Below are 22,048 nucleotides of genomic sequence, written 5' to 3'. Positions count from 1 at the left end.
CATGTTCATGTGAGTCTAAAATAAAATCCACCCTTTATGGTAATAGGATTCTATAAATATACCTCAAGCTTGTGTATATAGTTGCCATTAACATGTCCAACAATCAACCAATGAGACTTAACTACCTTATATTGAGTTTCTTCCAATTCAACTCTCCATTCTCAATTCAAGAAAGTGCAAAACTATGCAGATAAATTAGAAATCTGTCTCAAATAAATGAATTACATGAGGTCTTTCTACATGGGTTAGAAATCTATCTCAAATAAATGAATTACACGAGGTCTTTCTACATGGGTTAGAAAGCTGTCTCAAATAAATGAATTACACGACGTCTTTCTACATGGGCTTTTGAAATTAGTATCTCCAAAAATGAACCTTCATGCTAGTCAAGGTGTACTCAAAAAAATTATCTAAAAATCTGATTGTAACCTGTCAGTCCTATTCATTGAATTCATTACTGGGATAATTTATAACTCCAATCTCGATGACATTCTAGGGAATAATGCATAGTCGTACATTTGTAGGGTAAGCATAAACATTAAGCACTCATTCATCATCATGAAGGCAGCTGCTTCATAAATATTAATACTCTGCAACTTGAAATAGAATAGAAACAATTGTAGAATAAAAATATAGAATTGTTGTACTCAAGATAATTTGCAAACAGTAGACTCCATTCAGACTTACTTCAGTCTCATTGAATGTAACTCCAGGCTTCAAGATGACAGGCTTTGATTCTCCATCAACAGATGTTTTGGACCAGAAGGGCCAAGCTTCATGAGATAATAGTAAATAGTCCAGCAACTGCTGTTCTTCATTTTGGTCTTTGCAAGTATAGTCCATTATTTTTACCATCCACTTTGTGCACAATGCAACAACATTTTCAACTTCCAATTTATCTTCCTCGAAAATGCAACATCTTATGGATCCAATTAACAATGATCGCAATCGTTCACAACTTGACAAACTGAAAGATTTAGAAAAGAATTCAATTCTGCTCAAAAGATCCCGCATTGATTCCGCAAAAGCAATCCCCAGTTCATGTGCAGCATCAAGAACAGCCCCTTCATCAGCCTGTTCAGTAGCAAATTCATCTATACTCTCCCCTTCAGAATATGAACTCGTATCTACCTCATCAATAATTCTGGCATCTTCATCTAGCTCCCACATAGTCACATAATTGCCCTTTTGACCAGATTTTTGGGACATTTTTCTTTCCCAATCTAGACAAATAGAAGCAGCTAGAATATGTGGTACAACTTGAAAATACCCATCTAAAATTTTAAGAGAGAAAAAACTGCCCCCAAGAACTTGTATAGCAAAGCTAGCTACCTGCAATGCTTCCTCTGATGCTGATATATCTGTTTTTAATTGTCCTTCCATTCCATTGGATAGGATTAAGGAAGCTGCATGCTTTGCCCAAACATTAGGAGATCCTCTAAGCACTCCCACAAGTTGCCTCAATATTTCCTCCATGATAAGATTCAAGGCTTCTGTGGAAACAAGCGAAACTGTATCCTCTGGTTCTGTTCCTCCAAGTATATACCTGTTAAATATCCAATATGAATTGAACAAATGCTAATAAAAGAAAAGCAATCTGCAGCATCCTAAAATGTTCAAATCCTAAAAACAAAGAAATTAGTAATTTATTACGGAAATCGTCCTACTCTAACATCAACTTCAAAGAAACAAAATCTTTTGGCAGACAAAATCTTGAACATTTATATTGGACATGATATGAGAACAATTACAATTTCAAAAAAGATATTTTGAAAATTGAAATCTACTGACTTCAGGCAAATCTTACCTCAAAAGCAAAACATGTGAAGGGCATTTCAGAGTTTTATCGCAAGCAATCCTAATAGCTACAGTATCTAATCTTGCTGAATGCCAGTTCTTATCTTCAAATTGTGAATTCCAACTTGACTTATTTGATACATTTCGGCAAATGAATTTGTATCTCACTTTCTCCATGAGAGTAGCCAACACAGTAATGTGATCATTATTTAAATACCTACAATCCATTTCCACTGACCCATTCTCCATTCCTGCTGCACAACCAACCACCCAATCCCACTCATTTTGAAAGTATGCATCCTCCAAGAAAGAAAGCAAGAGATCTATCCTAGAAATGGTTGAGAGATTGTTCCCATGTAAACACCATGTAGCAATATCAGCCTTAAAAAACTGAAGCAGCAACTCTGGTTTGGATTCTTGATCATATGAAGTAGACATTTGCAAATGGGATTCACCTTCTTCATCAAAATAAGATTCAACAGGCAGCACACTTGGTCCAAACACTGAAATAATTACTGACAACAGATTGATGGATGCTGGTAAGGCCTGCATTAATAATATGCAATGGTAGTTATTTTGCATTCCGATGGATATCAAATAATGAAATAAATCATAAGGACCAGGCAAATTCAAATTCATACCATTGATTTTATCACTGGATATGACTTTGCAGCAAATGGTCTTGCAAGGTGAACCAATGGCCATTTTTCTCCCTTGTTCATTGAATGTGTTCCCAATAAAAGAAAAAAATCAGAAAGATAGTTCATGTGCTGATCACCCTCAGGTAATGCACTGCTTCCACCTTGTTCTATCATCTTTAAGCACTCTGTTTGGAACTTGGTACAAAATACATGAAGCAAGCTAGGGTCCTTAATGGAGATGATCGATAATATATCTATAATAGAATTCCCTAAATCCTGTTTGAAATCCTCCAGATGTTTGAGATTTAGATTATCCTGAACAACTTGTTTAGGATTATGAATCTTCTTTGTAGCTAAGTTATCATCTGTACCTTTTGCTGCTCCACTATCAGCATTTGGCCTTCCCAATGTAATGTAATCACACCACAACAGCCTAAAAATAATATGGTCAACAAGTTTGACACAAAATTGTTCAATGCAGCCAGACCCTTCCACAAATCTGCATGATGAAAGAAATAATTCATGTCCACAGAAAATCCCTTCAATACAAATGAATAACAGCTATACTAAACATGACAAGCAAGCATTAGAAATATTAAATAAGCTTATTCAATATACCAACAAAAGAACATCAATAGACAAAAAGATAAGACGGACCTTGACGCATTGTTCAAAAGCCACACAAGGCATTCTTTTATAGCTGCAAAAAGGGCAGCTCGATCAGCAGGTGAAGTTGACAATGTAGATCTCCCTGCCCAAAGATTTTGAAAGAACTCAATACAAAATTGTTCTGCTGAGATTATTGTGGGAGGGATAGAAACTATCATGAGCAGCAAACAAGGATATGATGTTTGGTGTGACCCATAGCAACCGTGTCTAAGAAAACACCAGAATCGAGGTAGTATCATTTTCTGAACAGGAGCAATTTTCCAAGCTTCAGGAAATCTTTTCATAAATAACAGCAGCATATCCCACATGGAAGAATGACAATTTGGATCCTTCTCTTGAAATGATCCAAGGATTGCGCCTGCTAAAATCTTCATGTTCCCTTCACTGACAACTTGTGGTATATATTTCAGGAAACTTGCAAAAACTTGATAAACAGCAGAACGAACTCTAGAATTGCGAGACTTCAGAAATTCCTGAAAAAAATTGTGTGTATGGAAAATCTTATCTGTTGCTGCAATAGCTACAGATCTCACCTTTGCACCATTCTTTGAATCAAGGCCAATAGGAAGACTTCCATTTTCGGAAGTCGTCCTTTGCAAAGGAGGCCCAAGCAATACATCAAGAAGAGATGCTAATGCAAGCATTGAGGATGAAACAACCTGCCATATCAACACGATAAGGCCAGATACTGCAAAAAGAAAGAAGTGAACTAATGCAAAAGAAGTGAACTAATGCAAAGAAATGAAAAATTATGTTCTAAACATCTATATGTGAACAAACAGAGTCACTGAAAGGCATGTCTTCATATGTTATAACAGACAAAGACACCATCAAGCATCTTTCTGATATGATTACTTCTAAAGACCAAAAAAGCTAACCAACAAGGAAGCAATAGACAAGTATAGAGAAAAAAAACTTAAAAATGTTGATCTGGCAGAAGAGTTGTGTGCTTCTATGATATATCACAATACTCCATTGTCTATTATAGTAGAATCAGCAATTTGAAACTTGTTACCTGAGCTACCAAATTAGATGCAATAAGAATCATAAAAAGATGAATAGTTAAATTTCTTGACTCTTAAGCACAATGAATGAAGCTAGACAACAACTTGGGCTTATTGTAGATCCCTTTAATCCAAAAACCGATGTATAGGAAAGGAGCTTGAGGGTGGAGATCTAGTGTGGAAGACAAGTAGTCATCCTCCATTGTTCTCCATCCTGCTCCTTGCTCTTTATTTTGTGTTCTAGGTGAAGCCACTCTGGTTTGCTACCTTTAATGGATATTTCACCACCTCAGAATAGCTGCAACACAGAAGAATTGACATTCTTCAATGGCTGCAAGTGTTGGAAACCCTTAGTTTCTTCCCACCACTCATGAAAGAAGAATAACAAATAATCAACAACAATGAATTCAATCATCTCTTGGCACTCTATATAATTCTCAAAGCTAGTCAATCCCTTCTAGAGACTTCTTAATCATTTAATTCAAAATGAGGTGCATTCTGAATCCTACACCATAATGGTAGCAATATGCCTTCTAAACGCATTTCACCGTTCAAAATAAGATGACTCTCGATCATCCACCAAAAGCTCGTAAGAGGATCTTTTCTCTCTGGTACACTGAAACTGCCTTCTTCTTCTTCTGGTCTAGGAACATCCCAAAAGAATATCTTTCCCTACACTGCCGATTCCATCCTTGATAAGTATTTCAAGCAATGCATTTCATCATGTTCATCTGTCTCATGGATTCGACATTGCCCTGGCCTTGCAAACTCGGACAATCGGCGTGGATAAAGTTGTGTATTTAATCTCCACCAAAGTTGAGGAAAATCAACTTGTTGATCCTCACTATGAGACTGTTGTCGCTCCATTGAGAAATCTTGATTTTTTGAATTTTTTTTTTTGGATTTTCTATTTTTTCACTTTTTTGGATTTTTTGGAATAAGAGAGATCTTGAATATCTCAGATTCAACTTGAAAACTCAACTGGTTCCAACTGTGCAAAGTGCTTCCTTTCTTCGCAAGTCTACCAAAGGGTGACTTCCAGCATCAACTGCTTCATTCACATATCCACAATCATGCCTTCCTTGTGCTTCAATTATGTCAAGCATTGAGGGTGACTCATCGACTGATCTTCCTTGGATTCACTTATTCAAGAGTTCGCATTCGCTCTCCTTTCTTCTGCTTCAATTTTGTTGAGAGCGGGAGGAGGGTAAAAAGCTCTAAATAACTCCTCTAAATATGACTTAATAAGTTTCACTGATCATGACTTGACAATGATCAGCCCTCCTTCTAGCGCCAATTTTGTTGATGTGTTTTTTATACACATGCGAACACAAAATAAAATACCAAGGTATCTTATCCTCTCTTGAACAAAGTTATCTGAATGTTGAAGATTTGCCTAAGGATCAATCGAAATAACTCCAAGGTTCTTACATGTAGGGTCTCTACATGTGGATAAGCTCTTGTGGTATGATGTGATTTTGCTGGAATCACAAGGGGACTTACATTCGAATGCCTGAGCGTTTGATTTGTTGGAACTCAAGTCCTATCTACTCACTGGGAAATAAAGAAATAATAATTAGATTGAAAGGAAAAAAATTGTTGAATGCACTCGCTTGGAATCCGCCTAATCCAAACCACTAGCCTCTTACTAATTGTAAGGGCGCCCTGCGTGGTCAACTGGCATTGAATGAGCTTAATTTCGAATTGTTATGCATCTATTGTTCATGCATTAACTTGAATGGTGATCAATGTCTGATGGTGTAACGATTTGAACATCTTCAAAATTCCCTTAGAAGATTGCACTGAACCGATGTCGAGTTGTTCGGTTTGATGGTGAGACCTAGCCCAGTAGGATTCCACCTAGTCATTCATCTATCTTCTTGCATTCCAGGTCTTGGAATAGACTTCCTGAACCCTCAATCTTTTACTATTTCTTTATTTCCCAGTGAGTAGATAGGACTTGAGTTCTAGCAAATCAAATGCTCAGGCATTCGAATGTAAGTCCCCTTATGATTCCAGCAAAATCACATTATACCACAAGAGCTTATCCACACGTAGAGACCCTACATATAAGAACCTTGGAGTTATTTCGATTGATCCTTAGGCAAATCTTCAGCATTCGGATAACTTTGTTCAAGAGAGGATAAGATACCTTGGTATTTTATTCTGTGTTCGCATGTGCATAAAAAACACATCAACACAAGGGCTTCCTCCGAACTTTGTTTGCGGCCCTGTTTGTGGTGTTCCCTGCTTACTACTCTGCTATCAAAATTCCTATAGAGGTGGTCCTATTGCTTGGAGTGGTTGGCGTTGTGGTTATTGTTACTGCTGATATCGGACCTCAGACCTAATGAGGTGGTCCAGGTTGTGTAGTTCGCAAGGTTCTCTATTGGTGTTTGTGAGGCTTCCTGGTTTCTAGTTTCTTTCAGTTTCTCGAGGTCTCTTTCCTTGTGGGCTTTTGGTTTGGGGTGTTTTCCTATACCCCTTTGATCTTCAGGGTTTTGGGTCACCTCAAAACCCACAAAAGGTTATGGGAGCCTTTTCAAAAACCATTTCTCCAGTGTATTTTTATGTAACATCTTTCTAATATTGGAGAAGAAGGTTATGGGAGCCTTCCCAAAACCCATGTTTCAGATTAAGGGAGCCTTGCCAAACCCTTTGTTAAATGTGTAGTTGACGTCTCTTGATTGATGGCCTAGGACGTGTGTGTCTTAGCCCAGTCTTTGATGCCTAGTTGTTGAGGGTTGGTTGTTGGTTGGCTGCAAGCAGTCTTTGGTGTATCTTTGTGCAGCGTTTTGTTTTTGGGGTTTGGATTCCCGCTAAGTCCAGAGGGTTTCGGGTCCCTCCAAAACCTGTTGTTTGGGGTTTTAGGTCCCCTTAAAACTTGTTTGACCCTTAATCAAAAACATTTGTCAACATTGCATATTCAAATTTGTGACCAGCAATCCTCTACTGAAACCTCCAAGCCACAACCACTTTGTATCTCTCCAACATGCCCACAATGGCCCTGCAAGACTCCAACCCATCCAATTCAAGTAGCTCATTTTGAGGCATTAGACAACATCACCTTGGAGGAAACCAATGCCCCAAGGTCTTCCCAAGTATGCATAACCATAGCTAAACACCATAGAATGAAAAAGGAAGAAACCCATGACTACTGTTAAATCCTCTCCTTGATTATTATATATAACCTAAAAGAAGCAATTATTATTTAATATAATATTTATCAACAAATGATTATTTGAAATTATTAAAAAAAAAAAATTCAATAATAATATTCTTGAAATATTTAAATTAATATTATTTTACAAATATGACTACAAACCAACTTCGATGCCTCATGATAATGAATTTGATGTCCAATAAGGATGAACGGTAACATCTTTTGGATGTTTGGGAGACATGTCTCTTCACTTAAACAGATCAGTTAATGTACTCAAATCACACTTCCTCAGCGACTTAATATTGGCCTCAATATTCGTTTGACTTCCTTTGATTCATATTCTCGGATTAATCACCTTTGAGACTTTATTACTTTAATAGTCCTCCATCGCAGATTTAGGGAGGGGATCGTGTAATTTTGCTTAATAAGCGGTATCTTACAATAAGCTCCATTAATCATATTGACTTATGATCTAGTGTCTATTAATTATATCGACCTTTCTTCCTTCTGTAATGTTTGAAACTAATATCCCATATCCATCGTATTACATCACTGCCTTTGCTAATAGCATTACACCTCAACCGCTGATTGCGGGATAATCGATATCATCATTCACAAACAGTCTACGGTTCTTGTATAGTATTGCCGCTCTACCCTTAGGAAGTGTTGGACGTATACATTGGAGACTTTACAATTCCGATGGTTGTATCATCTTTATTATTCCCCTTTGACCACATTGTGACTATCAATTAGTTTGCTTATGTAAATTCGCTGCCTCTATGATTAATCATTGATACATAACATTAGTCCATGCTTTAGCCAAAACATACCCAATCGTTGTTTGTTATTGATGATTATCAGTCTTAATTACTTCTCCCTTGTATGTGCATTATACAATCTATTATTATAACTTAGGAAGACAACGACTACTGAGAAGAAGACTAATTGGTATTCATGAAATAATTAACCGATTCTATGTTATGTGGTACAATTAACATATAATGAAAAGAGGCAATCATGAATAGACATTGGATATGTCTTTGGGACGCAACCTATCGTTCCAATTGCAAGATATAAGTAGGTAATCAATCCCCCTCAATCGGGGAGCATTCAAAAACCTTTTATCTCTTATTCATACCTGTTGACGTGTTTTTAATGACAGGGTCTAACACAAAATAAAGTTCCCAACGATCACTTCACTCTCTCTTGATCAAAGTTAAACCGTATGCTAAGATTGTGATAAGATCAAATGGCTAACTCCAAGGTTCCTTCATGCAACGAACGTGACTCAGCTGTCTGATGTGTTTTACTGGTAATCCAAGGGGCCTTACGTTTGGATCGTTCTTTCACTTCTTCACTATGGCTGGAACTTCATCATTAGATATGGTAATTTTGTGATGCTGCTGCTTCGAATGGACTAAAATGAACTAAAAATAAAGGGGAAAGGGTTAGAGAATCTAAATCTACTCCTAAGGGCAGTGATGTCAATGGATAGTGCTCTAGTGGACAAATTCAAAATAAACCAAGCTCTGCTTCGCTAAGATAAACTACAACTCCGCAAGAACCAGTGCAATCTTTTGAGGATGTTGAAGGATTTTCATATTGAGAAAGTGCATTTGAATACCCAACACAGCGCAATCCAAACGACCATCCGCAATCGAACTTGGCACAAATTTGGGGGTTCAAGCTAACTTTACACTGCAACTTACAATCAGCAAGATGCAAAAAGTATGAACCATGGGAATTCATCAAACACCATTACATTCTCCATTGAAATCAAAGAACTATTCTACTTCTACTCTAAGTGAGGAAGGTGAAACCATGAAAGTTTTGAAAAATAACTTAAGTGGACACCATCAGAGAACAAAATTCACTGTTATTATCTCAAAAAACTTATTGCAACAATTGTCTCCCCCTATTTTACAAATGAAGGGGTGACCCCCTTATATAGGCCTCAAGCCTTGAAATATGCCCCACACATGATGCAACAAGGTGGGAAACAGTAATTAATGCCCACTATGCCCATATACAATGAATTCAAACAATCCCAAAATGACATCCATTCATGCATTAAATGCGCTCCATTACATCAAATTTGCCCAAAATACCATGCATATTCTTCATGCAGACATAAATGCCCATCATTCTCCATGCGACGGCTACATGCGGCAGGAATCTGTCATAATGCCTTGAATGTGACGGCTGTATGCAAAAGGATGTTCCATAAATTCAACATGCATTGAACAGGTCACCATTTGGTCAAATATTCTGGTAATGAATGTGCCACCATACTGCCATGCGTTCAATAGATCCTTGCCATGAAAGTGGACCCCGCCGTCATATATCCACTCCTGCACATCTGGAATTGTTAGAGAGAAAATTTGATTCGGGAAGAATCTTCTTGAAGTTTTTGAACTTTCCACACCTTGGAGGAGTTTTTTTCAACACTTTAACATCATCTCCTATCTTTTAGGAACTTTCCTAATATTTAGGACCCCAATCCAGGAGAGAGAGAATTCTCTCAGGAGTCCAAATCTGTAAAAAAATTGAAATTCTGACGAGATTTGGTGTCTAAAAATGGATTTTTCTAGAAATTTCCTGAGGGGATTTCTTGCTTTTCATTCCATTCCTAACCCCTGGATTTTCATGCCTTAGAAAATTTCCTCAACTTTCCAAATTGGGCGTGGAATTCATTTTGATAGAGGAAATTCACGAGTTTTGGAGACTTTCCCAGGCCAACTGATTTTAGCGCCTTACTACACACCAAGGCGGAATTTTCACCTTGTCATGGAATTCAACATCCCTCCAGCTTTCCATGTTGTCCTCCCTTCGACGCCATGCAAATGTATTGTTTGTGAATTTTCCCTGCTAACCACATTTTGGCGCCATTCTTCCTCTATGGGCGCCATTTCTCCTTCGCCATGAATCCTTGATGCCTTTGACTTTTCCTTGACTCAGCTCATTTGGAACCCTTCCCAAGGCATGGGTGTTGGATTCACTTCCTCCTGGAATTCCATGTTCTTGTGACCTTCCACCAGCCCATAGATCTGGCGCCCTTACCCAAACTTGGGCACAATTCTGCTAGTGTGAAGGATTTCTCTCATTTTCATGAATTCCATGACATGATGGTTTTGGCACCGTATCTATACCTCAAGCGTTGTTTTGACTTGGGCTTGGAATTTGATGCACTTCACATTTTCCATGTCAACTCAATTTTAGCACCCAATTCCACTCTTGGGCGCTATTCTTTATTAGGCAAGGAATTTTGATGTTTTCATGAATTCCAGGCTCAGTTACCGGTTCTTGCCAAAAATAGCTGGGTCTTGGTCCTGGTCCATGCCTAGTCCTGGTCCAAGCGTGGTTCGACCTGGGTCCCACCCAGGTCCTGCCCAGGCGGCTAGGTTACCTGTGGGTCCTACCACGCAGAACCCACAGGGAACCCAACCGCCTGGGCAGGACCCGGGTGGGACCCAGGTCGAACCCAGGAGGATCCAGGTGAACCCAAGCCCGTGGGTTCCCAAAAAAGGGGCCCACAGGTTAGAAAACAAATAAAAACAATTAAAAAACAAATTTTTTAATCTTAATATTTGCATTTTTGAACTGTGAACATATATAATTTTGATGTTTGAAGTTTGAACATATATATATATATATATATATATATATATATATATATATATATATCAGTGTTTCACGGCCGTTGGGGATGGGGAGAAGGGGGGACGCGGGGACAGGCTTTGGGGACGGGTTTCGGGGATGAGGGGACTTGGGCCTAGAGGGGGGAAACGTGTTTCCATGGAACACTGATATATATAAAAAAAAAATTAAAAAATATATATATATGTACGGACGAACCCATACCCGTACCCAAAAAAAAAAAAAATTTGCCAAATCCGCGAATCTGTACCCGAATCCGAACCTGAATCCGAACTTGAACCGGTAACTTAGATTCCAGGACATGAGTATTTTGGCGCCATAATCAGGTCTTGGGCGCAATTTTGCCTTGGGCGTGGATTCTCAGATTTTCCTCATTTTCCCTAATGACCTTGCTTTGGCGCCTTAACTAGCATTTGGGCATTGTTTTCCATGCATCAAGGAATTCGTCAACTTTATGATTTCTCTATGACCCCTCTCCTTTAGCACTTTGATCATGGCTTGGGCACATTTCCATGTTGAGGAAGGAAATTGAACATTTCTTCTCCTTCCTTGACTCTTCACTTTTGGCGCCCTTCTTGGGAAATGGACACTAGAAACACTTGGTGGAGGAATCTTGAGGTTTTTACTTCCTTCCCTGCCTTGATGGATTTGGCGCCCCTCTTGGGGAATGGCACTATTTTGCCTTATGGAAGGAATTTGAGGTTTTAACTTTTCCTTCCATGCCTCTCCCAACTTGATCATTTCCAATTGAAATGCTATTTCGAGGATATGAAGTGGATTCTACCAGACTTGGAACATTTTTTATCACTCTCCACTTCAAGAATGGATGCCAACACTTAGTCACTTTTGATCAATCTTGTCTGCTTTCTGACCTTCCAGATTTAGACAAATTCTTCAAGAATGCCCAGTCTTCCTCGTCTGCCTACGGGGCCCTGTCACAAATGAACTTTCCAAAAATAGAAAGTTTTCAAAATGTCAGAGTTAGAGCCCAAAACAGGACACGGGATGACTTACTATAAATAGAAACTGCTAAAAATAGTAAGTTTGATTTTCGATGAAATGAAGACATTCCGGGATGCAGTGAAATCTCCAAAAAATAGGAACTTTCTAAAAATAGAAAGTTGCTCAGAATTCGCTCAAATTTCACGTGTCGGTTCCTTAAAGGGCCCTGATGCCTGTTCTATGTTCAATTTTTCCAAAACCCTAAAATAAATCCCTAAAATCTAGGACTGAAAGGAGAAACCCTAAAATTGACAAAACAAGCCCTAGACTCGACCAAAATTGCTCAAACGAAAAGCAAACTTGATCGAATAGACCCCCAAACACTTGCAAATTGAGAGGATTGACGAGATTGCCACGAAAAGACCCCAAAATGAAAGCCAAGAGACCAAGAGGGCCTAAAAAGTAGGGGGTCCCCATTTGCAATAGGGCGATGTGTGAAAAGGTCACAACAATACCCTAATTAGGGTTTCTGTCTTGTAATCCTAGCCATTGATTCTAAGTCAATCAGAGCCATCAATCTATAAAGGGCTCTCTATATAAAGCCCTGGCTCCTCATTTGTAAAGGTTAATAGTTAATAGTCAGAGAATAGGAAATAGTTAGAGAGAATAGTCAATAACTAGTAGCATTTTAGAGTAGAGTAGAAAGAGAAGGCAAAGATTGTTGCCAAGAGATTGTTGCAAAAGACATGTAAACTTCATTGAAAAAATGGTGAATTCTATGTGTCGATTCTACAATTTGCATGGTCTCTATACTTCTCAAATTTAATTACATGTTATTAGGTGAATGGAAGAAATTTGTATGATCAACGGTGAAATTCATATATCCATACTACTAGCAGTTTGTTGATTGCAGACTTGCCTTGCGTAGTCAACTGGAATCATTCAGCTTAAGCTTAACTTCAATTATCGCTTCTTCATTGATATGCATCAACTTGACGGTGTCCATGCTTGTAGCGATGATCTAAACATCATAAAGCTTTCCTCAGAAGATCGCACTAACCTTGTGGAGATGATCCTAGGATGTCAAAGCAAGACTTAGTTAGAATTTCATCAAAGGTCATTCATTGCTCTTACGTTCTTAGTGTTAGAAATAGATCCCGTTCCAACCCTTATCCTTTTTCCTTTTTTCCAAAATCAAGGGCCAATGAAATTTCACGTTCCAGTAATATCCAAAGCAAATCAAACGTTCAGGTCGTCGAAAGTAAGTCCCCTTGTGATTCCAGCAAAATCACATCGTACCGCAAAGAGCTTATCCACACGTAGAGAACCTACATATCAGAACCTTGGAGTTACTCCGACTGATCCTTCGGCGAGATCTTCAACAGTCGGGAAACTTTGTTCAAGAGAGGATAAGGTACCTTTAGGTATTTTATTCTGTGTTCGCATGTGCATGAAAAACACATCAACATTACCTAGAAACACGATGTTATGGATACCAGAACAGGGATGTAAACACTGCTCAAATTAGAGAACATATGTAAATAAATAATGATATGGCTATATATATATAAAGTTTAAACATAGTGACAAGAAATTGCAGGCACAGGGACTGGGGTGCATACCATGTTCCTTCAATGGAGTTTGAGGTGTTCGTCAAATTTAAAATCCAAGAGCATAAATAAAGAAACACATACAGCGCACACCAACACTAGATCAAAAACATGAAACATAGTTCACTATTATTTTTAGTTGCTGATACCAAAAAAAATCAGTGAAGATACTTACACGCTGGTGCATTTCTTCTAATTCTTCTGTCGGAGCTGTTTTGTCAGAAATTGTTTGAGGAGTAAGTTTAAAATTCTCATCCAAGTAGAGAAAGATTTCATTTTCACAAAAAGCAAGAGCTTCCAATCTCTTTTCCTGCACTGGGAAAGCTGCCTGATAGACATTTTTAACACATCAGTACTGATTGGCATATTAAGGGAGAAAATCACATGCATTCCACATTATGATCAAAGTTTCATTTACACCTTTTCTCCAAAATTAAAATAATAATTCATGATAACAACAGTATCCTTCCCATTGGCAAGGTTTCATTTCCATTTCAAAATTTTAATGTCTATCCTAAGTATACTAAAATGAAATAATCTAATTTTGGAAATTATTTCCTTTTCATTTACAGTTATAATATGCTCGCGATTGAGGATGCTTTATGGAGAAGTATAACCTCAAGCACAATGTACATCAAGATGAATATTTGACATTATCAAAAAGAAAAATAACAATATATAAGTGAGAGTAAACAAGTTAAGAACCATTGTGCACACTCAAGCAAAGAATGCAACCAATTCAAGATTCTATGCATAAAAACTATGAAAACTATGAAAACTATGAAACTAACAAGATAAAATTGAAGTATACTTGTGAATTGATGACCAACCTAAAACAGTTTTTTTCTTACTAAGGTAAAAGAAGAAAATCCATTTATATATGTAATCATGGATCAATGCACAAAAATGCAGACTATACTAAGTTTTGTATTTCTGGAACACAATGGAGAGAGAAAAAGAAGACTAAAGACTTACGATCTATTCTAGGGACCAACACACTCCTTCTACAAGGTAACAACCCTGCATTATTTATTTTTAATCTGCTAAAATTGTCTTAAGTTATATTGTAATATTAAGTTTATAACAGTCAATTAAGTCATTAGATAATAGTTTGAAGACTCACCGAGTACTTGGCAAAACTCACCAAACTCACGAGTCTCAACGCTGGCCAAGACAAGTCAACCAAACTCCCGAGCAGAGTCTGGACAAGTCTTGGAGAGTACTTAGTTAAGTCCTGCTCCAAGACTCCCAAGTCCTAAGCTCAGACTCTTCTGGCACCTAAACATAACAGACATAGTGACCGAAATTTCAAATCTTGCGAGTTTTAGGGTCATATCACATCTGAATTGTGACAAATTGATAGTCAAATTAGACTTTTATGTTCTCTAAATGCATTGATTTCTTTTTTGTGCAATTATAAGATTTTTTTTGCAGTCTGTGTTGAGTTTTTTCCCAAGTCCCTAGTCCAAGTCAATTTTGGGCTGCCAAGTCGAGTCTGAGTCCGAGTTTTCAAACTATGGTTGAGATATACTTTATAAATATTATTTTATTCTTTTAGTTTAGTTAATATCCTCTACTTTCTTAGTTGTTGATCTTATCCTTATCAGATAGATTTGTAACTCTTATTTAAGGAAACTTTCACTCCTTAGTAAATATTAAATATCTTGGTAATCATTGTGCGATTTTTATTTTTGTAAAATATGGTATCAGAGCTCAGGTTTTTTAAAATCTAGGGATCGGTGAGCGCATGAATTCCATGGACTAAAGCAGTGACGAATTATACGCACGTGACACAGATGAACATGCCAAAAGAACATTGTACAGTATAGCACAACATCATACACACCAGCTAAGGAGAATCACGGATTTTTCTTTGAAACAGTGTTTTTGGCAGATTTTCGCAATAAAAATCACAACACTATTTCTTTTGTGGTTCCAGAATTTTCTAGTGAAATCAAGCTATGTTTTCAATTGAAATCGCATATTTTTTACTCTGTAAAAATTGAGTGGCTGTTATCCAAAAAAAATCACAGCACTGTCTGGGAAAATATTGCACCATTTTTAATTCTTTTGTGGTCACGTGATTGGGTCTTTGCAAAAGGGTGATAATTTTTATGAATTTTTTTGGTGATTTTTGATAAATCATGGGCTTGTTTTGATGTTTCTACAAACGAATAGGGTTTGGCAACAAGTTTCTACTATTTTTTGGTATTTTTTACAAAATAATCGATTTTTCATGGCAGCTAGGAATTTAATTGCTTGAATTTTTTAGAATTTTTATTGCAATCTTTTGGCAACTAAAATTGTGGGTGTTGTACACTGCCTAGGGTTTAGAAAAAATTTCATAAATATTTAAAAGTTTTTCTTTCACAATAGCTATTGTTCTTTATTTTCTATGATTTTGAATTGCGCGAGGGATGGCATCATTACCCAACATTATGTTGGAAGGCGCATTAGCAAAAATTACAACACCTGGAAACAATGTATGCTCACGACCTTTGAGCATAGAAGCCTCCATCAAACTGTTCTTGGTGCTGGCAGTCGGCCAACAATTGCAGGGTTACTTTCAAACATTTTCTTCTCATTCCCACGGCTAGGGTTTGTGACAGGTGTTGAAGTTCTTTTTCGGCGACCTACATATTTCTACATTGGAACTAGGGTTTCTACAACATGAATTGGGTATATCTTTTTTTCAACTAATTTTTTGCAATAAAAATCAAGGTTTATTTTCTGATGAGCACCTAGAGATCCATGCCTTGGAATCTATGCCTTGAAGTTCATGCTAGGGTTTTAATTGATTTTTTTACCACAAATTAATTGTTTGTTGTTGATACTATATTACCTTTCTTGTGCCTTGGGCAATGTGGAGAATGGCGCCTTTGACCAACATAATGTTGAAAAATAATCAGCTCTTCAACGGAAAAAATTACAACACATGGAAACAGCGAATGCTCACGATAATTGAATATTGGTGTCTAGACCAAGTTGCTCTGGGTACAACTTGTCCCATGGTCGTGGGAAAAGATCAGGACAAGTATGATGAATGCAATTGAGAAGCAATTATGCTCATCAAACTGTTAGTGACCGATGACATGCTTCCACAAGTGTAGTCTGGCAAGTCATCTTTGGAGATTTGGACACTTCTGAAGTATCTCCATGAGACGTCAAACAAGAGTCGAGCATTCGTTTTGAAGAACATGATGTTTTCAATAATGATGGATGATAAGATGTCTCTACAAGAGCATCTTACAATTCAAGGATTTACGTGATTAGCTAGAAGCTATTGCTCGCAAGATGGAGGAAGAAGACATGTTGGTGATCACTCTCAAGAGTTTACCACACTCATATGAACATTTTATTGAGACGCTCAACATTAAATCCACGAATGTTGACCTGAAGTTTCCTAAAGTCTACAACAAAAGCTTCTGCAGCAAGAAAGGTGGAAACAACAGTTTGGCAGCACCGAATCATCAACTCCAAAACAGGCCTTCACTGCCAAAGCCAAGGACAAAGGCAAAGACAAAGGCAAGTCCTCTTAGCCAAAAGGACAGAGAAAACCTAAGAGCAGCTCCAAGAAGGTTATCACATGTCACTACTGTGGAAAGCTTAGCCACATCAAGAAGCAGTGTCACAAACGGTTGGCTAATGAGCAATCCAACCAAGGAAGGGTCTCAGCAAAAGGCCCATGTTGCAGAGCACAAAGCACACTAAATAGGAGTCTATCTTTTAGGCTTTATGGCCAAAAAACCAACAGACCGGGTGAAATCATCTACCTGGTACATTGATTATGGAGCTTCTCGACATTTCATGCACAAAAGATATTGGCTCACAGAGTACATGGCTTGCTCCGATTCAATGGTCTTTGGAGGTGAAGAGTACACGGTTGTCAACAAGGGCAACGTTCAAACTACATCTGGTGGGAGTAATCTCATATTCCTCAACGTATACTATGATTCACGTGTTTGAAGATTCAGAAGTTGTCATCAAGCAAATAAGAAGACAATGTCTATCATAACAAGCGATATTATTAGGCAAATATGAAGTTGTCATCTTTGATATGTCTATAATATCAGAAAAGGGGATATCCATTGATCCTGATCGAGTAGAAGCTATATCCAAGATCAATATGCCCGCTAGCAAGAAAGAATTGAAATCCTTCTTTGGAAAGATCAACTTCATCAGGAAGTTTATAATAGGATTTGCAAAAATAATAAGATCATTGCATGAGATGTTAAAGAAAGATGCAAAGATAGAATGGAGTCCTCAAGCTAAAAGAGCATTTGAAGAAATCAAGCAAGCTATTGTTGACGCTCTGTTGTGACGTTTTCACACATCGCCCCATTGCAAATGGGGACCCATGTTTTTTTGCTCGTTTTGTTCGTTTTCGCTTTGCTTTTTCTAGGGTTTTGTTAGTTTGTTAGTTGTCTGGATTTAGGGTCAAGCCTTAGGGTTCTAATTACCGTCTTTTCGGACCAAAATCCAGTCGTTTTTGAGGGCTTTTGAGTTTCCTTTTCTAGAATGCAAATTTTGAATGAAATGAATTCGCCAGAATGGTCTAATTTTCAATTGGAATGTTGATGCAGAGCTTAAATTTGTCTAAGTGTTGAAGATGAAATGTGAATTTTTGTCCAATTGAATATTTTTGACCAAATTTTGACTTTTTTGAATTTTGATCCTAGGCATTTCAAATGATTTGTTTTCGCCTTGTGAAGTGATAAAATGTGTAAAATCATGATATTTTGGCCTGTAGGAGCAAAATCGCTCCTGTCCCTCAGTGAAGGACGGGAGCTCGTTTTCAAATATCTTACTATTCTTGCAGGGTCAAGATGAATTACGAATTGGAAGTGATGGAGAAAGGCGAGATCTTTCCATTGAATATAAATTGAAGATTTTCATGAGCACAGAAATGCCTCCAGGGGAAAAATCGCTCCTGTCCCTCAGTGAAGGACCGGAGCTACAAATCCAATTTTGCTTTGTCTTTGCAAGATTTTAACGTCTTGACGATGTGAAAAGGTCCAAAGAGGTACATTTTATCAAATGAATATAACTTGAAGTGCTGTCGGGGAAATCACATGGATAACCAAGTCCGGCTTGAGTGAGGTCCTGATCCTGAAATTTGGCTAAGTCTGGAATGCCCTGATCCTGAAATTTGACTAAGTCTGGAAACTGAAAAAACCTCCAAAAACTAGATTTTGCAATATAACTCCTGGAGGTCTGAAACCACTCTCAAACATCCTGAAAGTATATATGGAATATAACTTAAAGTATAAGACTTATACTTAAATGTTATATTCCATTAAAATTGTCCTGATCGAGAGTGCGAAAAGTCAAATTTCGCTTGTGTCCTTCTCCAAGGGTCCAGAGCGAAATGCGCTCCTGTCCCTCTCCAAGGGACCAAGGCGAATCGCTCGTGTCCCTCTCCAAGGGACCAGGGCGATGTTAGATGCATTGGTCATTTTGTGCAAGATTTACGTAAGAACAAGATTTCATAAGGTAATGCAAGGTCTAAGGCATCGTTTGAAGATAACATACAAGAGTTTTGAACGTCCAAACATTGCTAATCAAGGTAAAAAGCTCACATCGCTCCTGTCCTTTGGACAAGGACCAGGGCGATCCTATCAAGAGCACTCATATTCCTTCAAGATCAAAGCAAGGTGAGGTTAAGCGAGGCAAGGGACGACGTTTGGAGGACATCACAATGAAGATCGAAGATAAAAGGATGCATATTGAACGTGGAAATTTGAAGATCGCTCCTGTCCTTTGGACAAGGACCAGGGCGATGAACATCCAAAGACACTCATGAACGCATGCAAGGCAATCAAATTCGAAGAGCTCATCATGATGATTAATGTTGAACGTGGAGATGAAGGAGTTGAACATGAAAAATGCAAAAATCAAGACAAAATCATGGATCGCTCCTGTCCCTCTCCAAGGGACCAGGGCGATGAGGTACGTCCCTCTCATTTTCATAGTTTTGGCGCCAAATAAGCAATTCAAATTTTCCTTAAATGCTAAGTTCGATAAAAAATTGAAAATCCTATTTAATTTGGCATTTAATGTGGCGTTGATCTTTTATTAATTATTTTGCCTTTATTAAAAATCGAAATTTGCAAATTAAAAACGTAAGGCATTAATAATTAATTAATTAATTAATAAAAATCAAATTTGAAGCGCTACAAAGGGAGGTCGGCCTTGCTAAATCATTTAAAAATCATTTAAAAAATTGTTTTATATCCTCAAGTCGGCCTAAGGGATAAATGCAATCCAAGCGCTATATATGGGGAGTGGAAGATTTCATTTTCACATCATCATTTTATCCTTCTACATGCGAATTAAGGAAGACAAGGGAGAAGTGCGATTTGGAGTTTACTAATAAAGGTGGTGCGATATCTTGGAGACTTCGTTGGAGCGAAGTTGTCAAGGATTGAAGACCACGTCAAAGGTGCGAGACTAGGAGGATTTGTTAAGGCGAACTTGAAGATCCATTTGAGCGATTTGTCAAAGAGGCAAGACTTGAAGATCACGTTGAAATCCAAAGGTGGCGAAATTGATCTTTTGAGGAGATAACATTGAAGACTATTTATACCTCAATTTCGCCTAGGCGAATTTTATTCATTTTGCATTTTAGAGTTAAGCTCTCAAGTAAGGTATGGCAAGATCTCTTGTTTTATTTTCAAATTTTGATCGTCATTGCCTTAATTTTGAATTTTGAAATTTTGTTTTGCCTTAGCTCAATCGTTTTTAGGAAATGATTAATAAAGGACTTATCATTAAGTTTCCTAAAAAATTGCTCTCTAATTTATGTTATGTATTGCAAAATCATGTTACTAATTTTGAAATGTTGTGTAGGCGTCAAATGGAGGTCTCTTCAAGGAAAATCAAGCCGGATCAAGGACGGTCTTCGCCAGGACGATCAAGCCAAGACATGGGCGACCTCTTTCAATCCAGCGTTCCAAGGCGAGGTACATCGTCATCCTGCACATCAAGGACAAAAGGAGTTAGAACAAGAGTTAATTAAAGATAGCCTCTCAACGACATCAAATTGAATATCTAGCAAGCTTCAAGTGTCAGATGAGGTGGCGTCCTAGTCATCATTTCTCCAATCAGTGAAGTCCATCTCAGCATGTCCAGATTCAATGTACTTAACTCATGGAAGGTGGCACAAACTCCGATGTACCTACCCCGGCTATCCATTGGTCGATTTTTCTAAAAGGGACATGTGTCCAAGCAATACAATTTTATCATTGGTCAAGCATTAAATGTTATGTAATGGTTGTAACAAACCCTAATTAGGGTTTTCATTGTAAAATCTTGGCCATTGATCTTGAATTGATCTAAGCCATCAAATTGTATTGTGGGCACTATATAAGCCCAGGCATTTCATTTTGTAAGGGTTAATTTTAGATGATTAGAGAGAGTTGTAAATAGTTGGAAGAGTTAGAATATAGTTGATAGAATAGCAATTAGAGTAGAATAGGAGGACAAGGCAAGAAATTGTTGCCATTGATTGTAAACAAACTCCATTTTCATTGAAGTAATGGTGAAATATGTCGTTTTTCTTGCAATTTGCATGGTTTCTTGTTGAAGTCTTCAATCTTAGATGGTAGATGATTAGATGAATGGAGGAAATGCGATTGATTAATGATGGAATTCGTACATCCATACTACTAGCAGTTTGTTGATTACAGACTTGCCTTGCGTAGTCAACTGGAATCATTCAGCCTAAGCTCAATTTCAATTTGTTGCCTCTTCATTGATATGCATCAACTTGGATGGTATCTATGCCTGCGATGATGATTTGAACATCATAAAGCTTCCCATAGAAGATCGCACTAGTCTTGTGTAGATGTTCCATTGATGTCAAAACAAGATCTAGTTAGAGTTTCATCAAAAATCAATCATTGCTCCTACATTCTTAGTATTAGGATTAGATCCTCTCTTCGCCCTTATCCTTTTTCCATTTTTTTTAATCTAAGTTAGTTAGAGCCTGTGTCCAGCAAAGCAGATCGGAAGTTCAATGTAAGTCCCCTTGTGATTCCAGCAAATCACATCATACCACTGGAGCTTGTCCACACGTAGAGACCCTACATCAAAGAACCTTGGAGTCTACCTAACTGATCCTTTATGCGAATCTTCAGCAGTTAGAGACTATTTTCTCAAGAGAGGATAAGATGCCTTTAGGTATTTTATTCTGTGTATGATTGTGTACAAAATACACGTCAACACGCTCCCGTCCTCATAAGTCCAAATTATACAAAGCCCTTTTATTTGTATTCATTTGCATTTGAACATATGTGTGCGGCCATTTTAACTCAAAGAACTGAAGAAAGGGATGAGCATCTGATTGCATTCATGAGTTCACCACTCATAGATGTTGAATTAAGATATCCCAATGTTGAAAAGCAAGCATAAGCACTTGTCAAAGCAATCAAGAAATTTCGTCATTACATCCTAAGAAGCAAAGTGTATGCCATTGTCCCAGATATAGCAGTCAAGACACTACTCATGCAAAACGAACTTGGTGAAAGAAGAGGAAAGTGGATCACCACTATCCAAGAATACGAT

At 37.7% G+C, this 22,048-nt stretch overlaps 1 protein-coding gene across 2 annotated transcripts in view; it reads right to left on the bottom strand.

Annotated features, from left to right (window-relative positions):
- LOC131078497 (E3 ubiquitin-protein ligase listerin) overlaps window positions 1-22,048 on the bottom strand; it is a 101,168-nt gene that overhangs the window by 10,457 nt on the left and 68,663 nt on the right. For both annotated transcript variants that reach the window (XM_058016219.2, XM_058016220.2), the window contains exons 7-11: window positions 13,659-13,811; window positions 3,096-3,766; window positions 2,439-2,937; window positions 1,808-2,343; window positions 688-1,546 (exon numbers count right to left, since the gene is read on the bottom strand). In XM_058016219.2, the coding sequence (XP_057872202.2) occupies window positions 688-1,546; window positions 1,808-2,343; window positions 2,439-2,937; window positions 3,096-3,766; window positions 13,659-13,811 (2,718 nt within the window). The remainder of the gene's footprint in view (window positions 1-687; window positions 1,547-1,807; window positions 2,344-2,438; window positions 2,938-3,095; window positions 3,767-13,658; window positions 13,812-22,048) is intronic.

This window comes from Cryptomeria japonica, chromosome 7 (assembly GCF_030272615.1).
Source record: "Cryptomeria japonica chromosome 7, Sugi_1.0, whole genome shotgun sequence".
In the NCBI taxonomy this organism is placed as follows: domain Eukaryota; kingdom Viridiplantae; phylum Streptophyta; class Pinopsida; order Cupressales; family Cupressaceae; genus Cryptomeria; species Cryptomeria japonica.
This window is presented reverse-complemented; position numbering and strand designations above follow the sequence as displayed.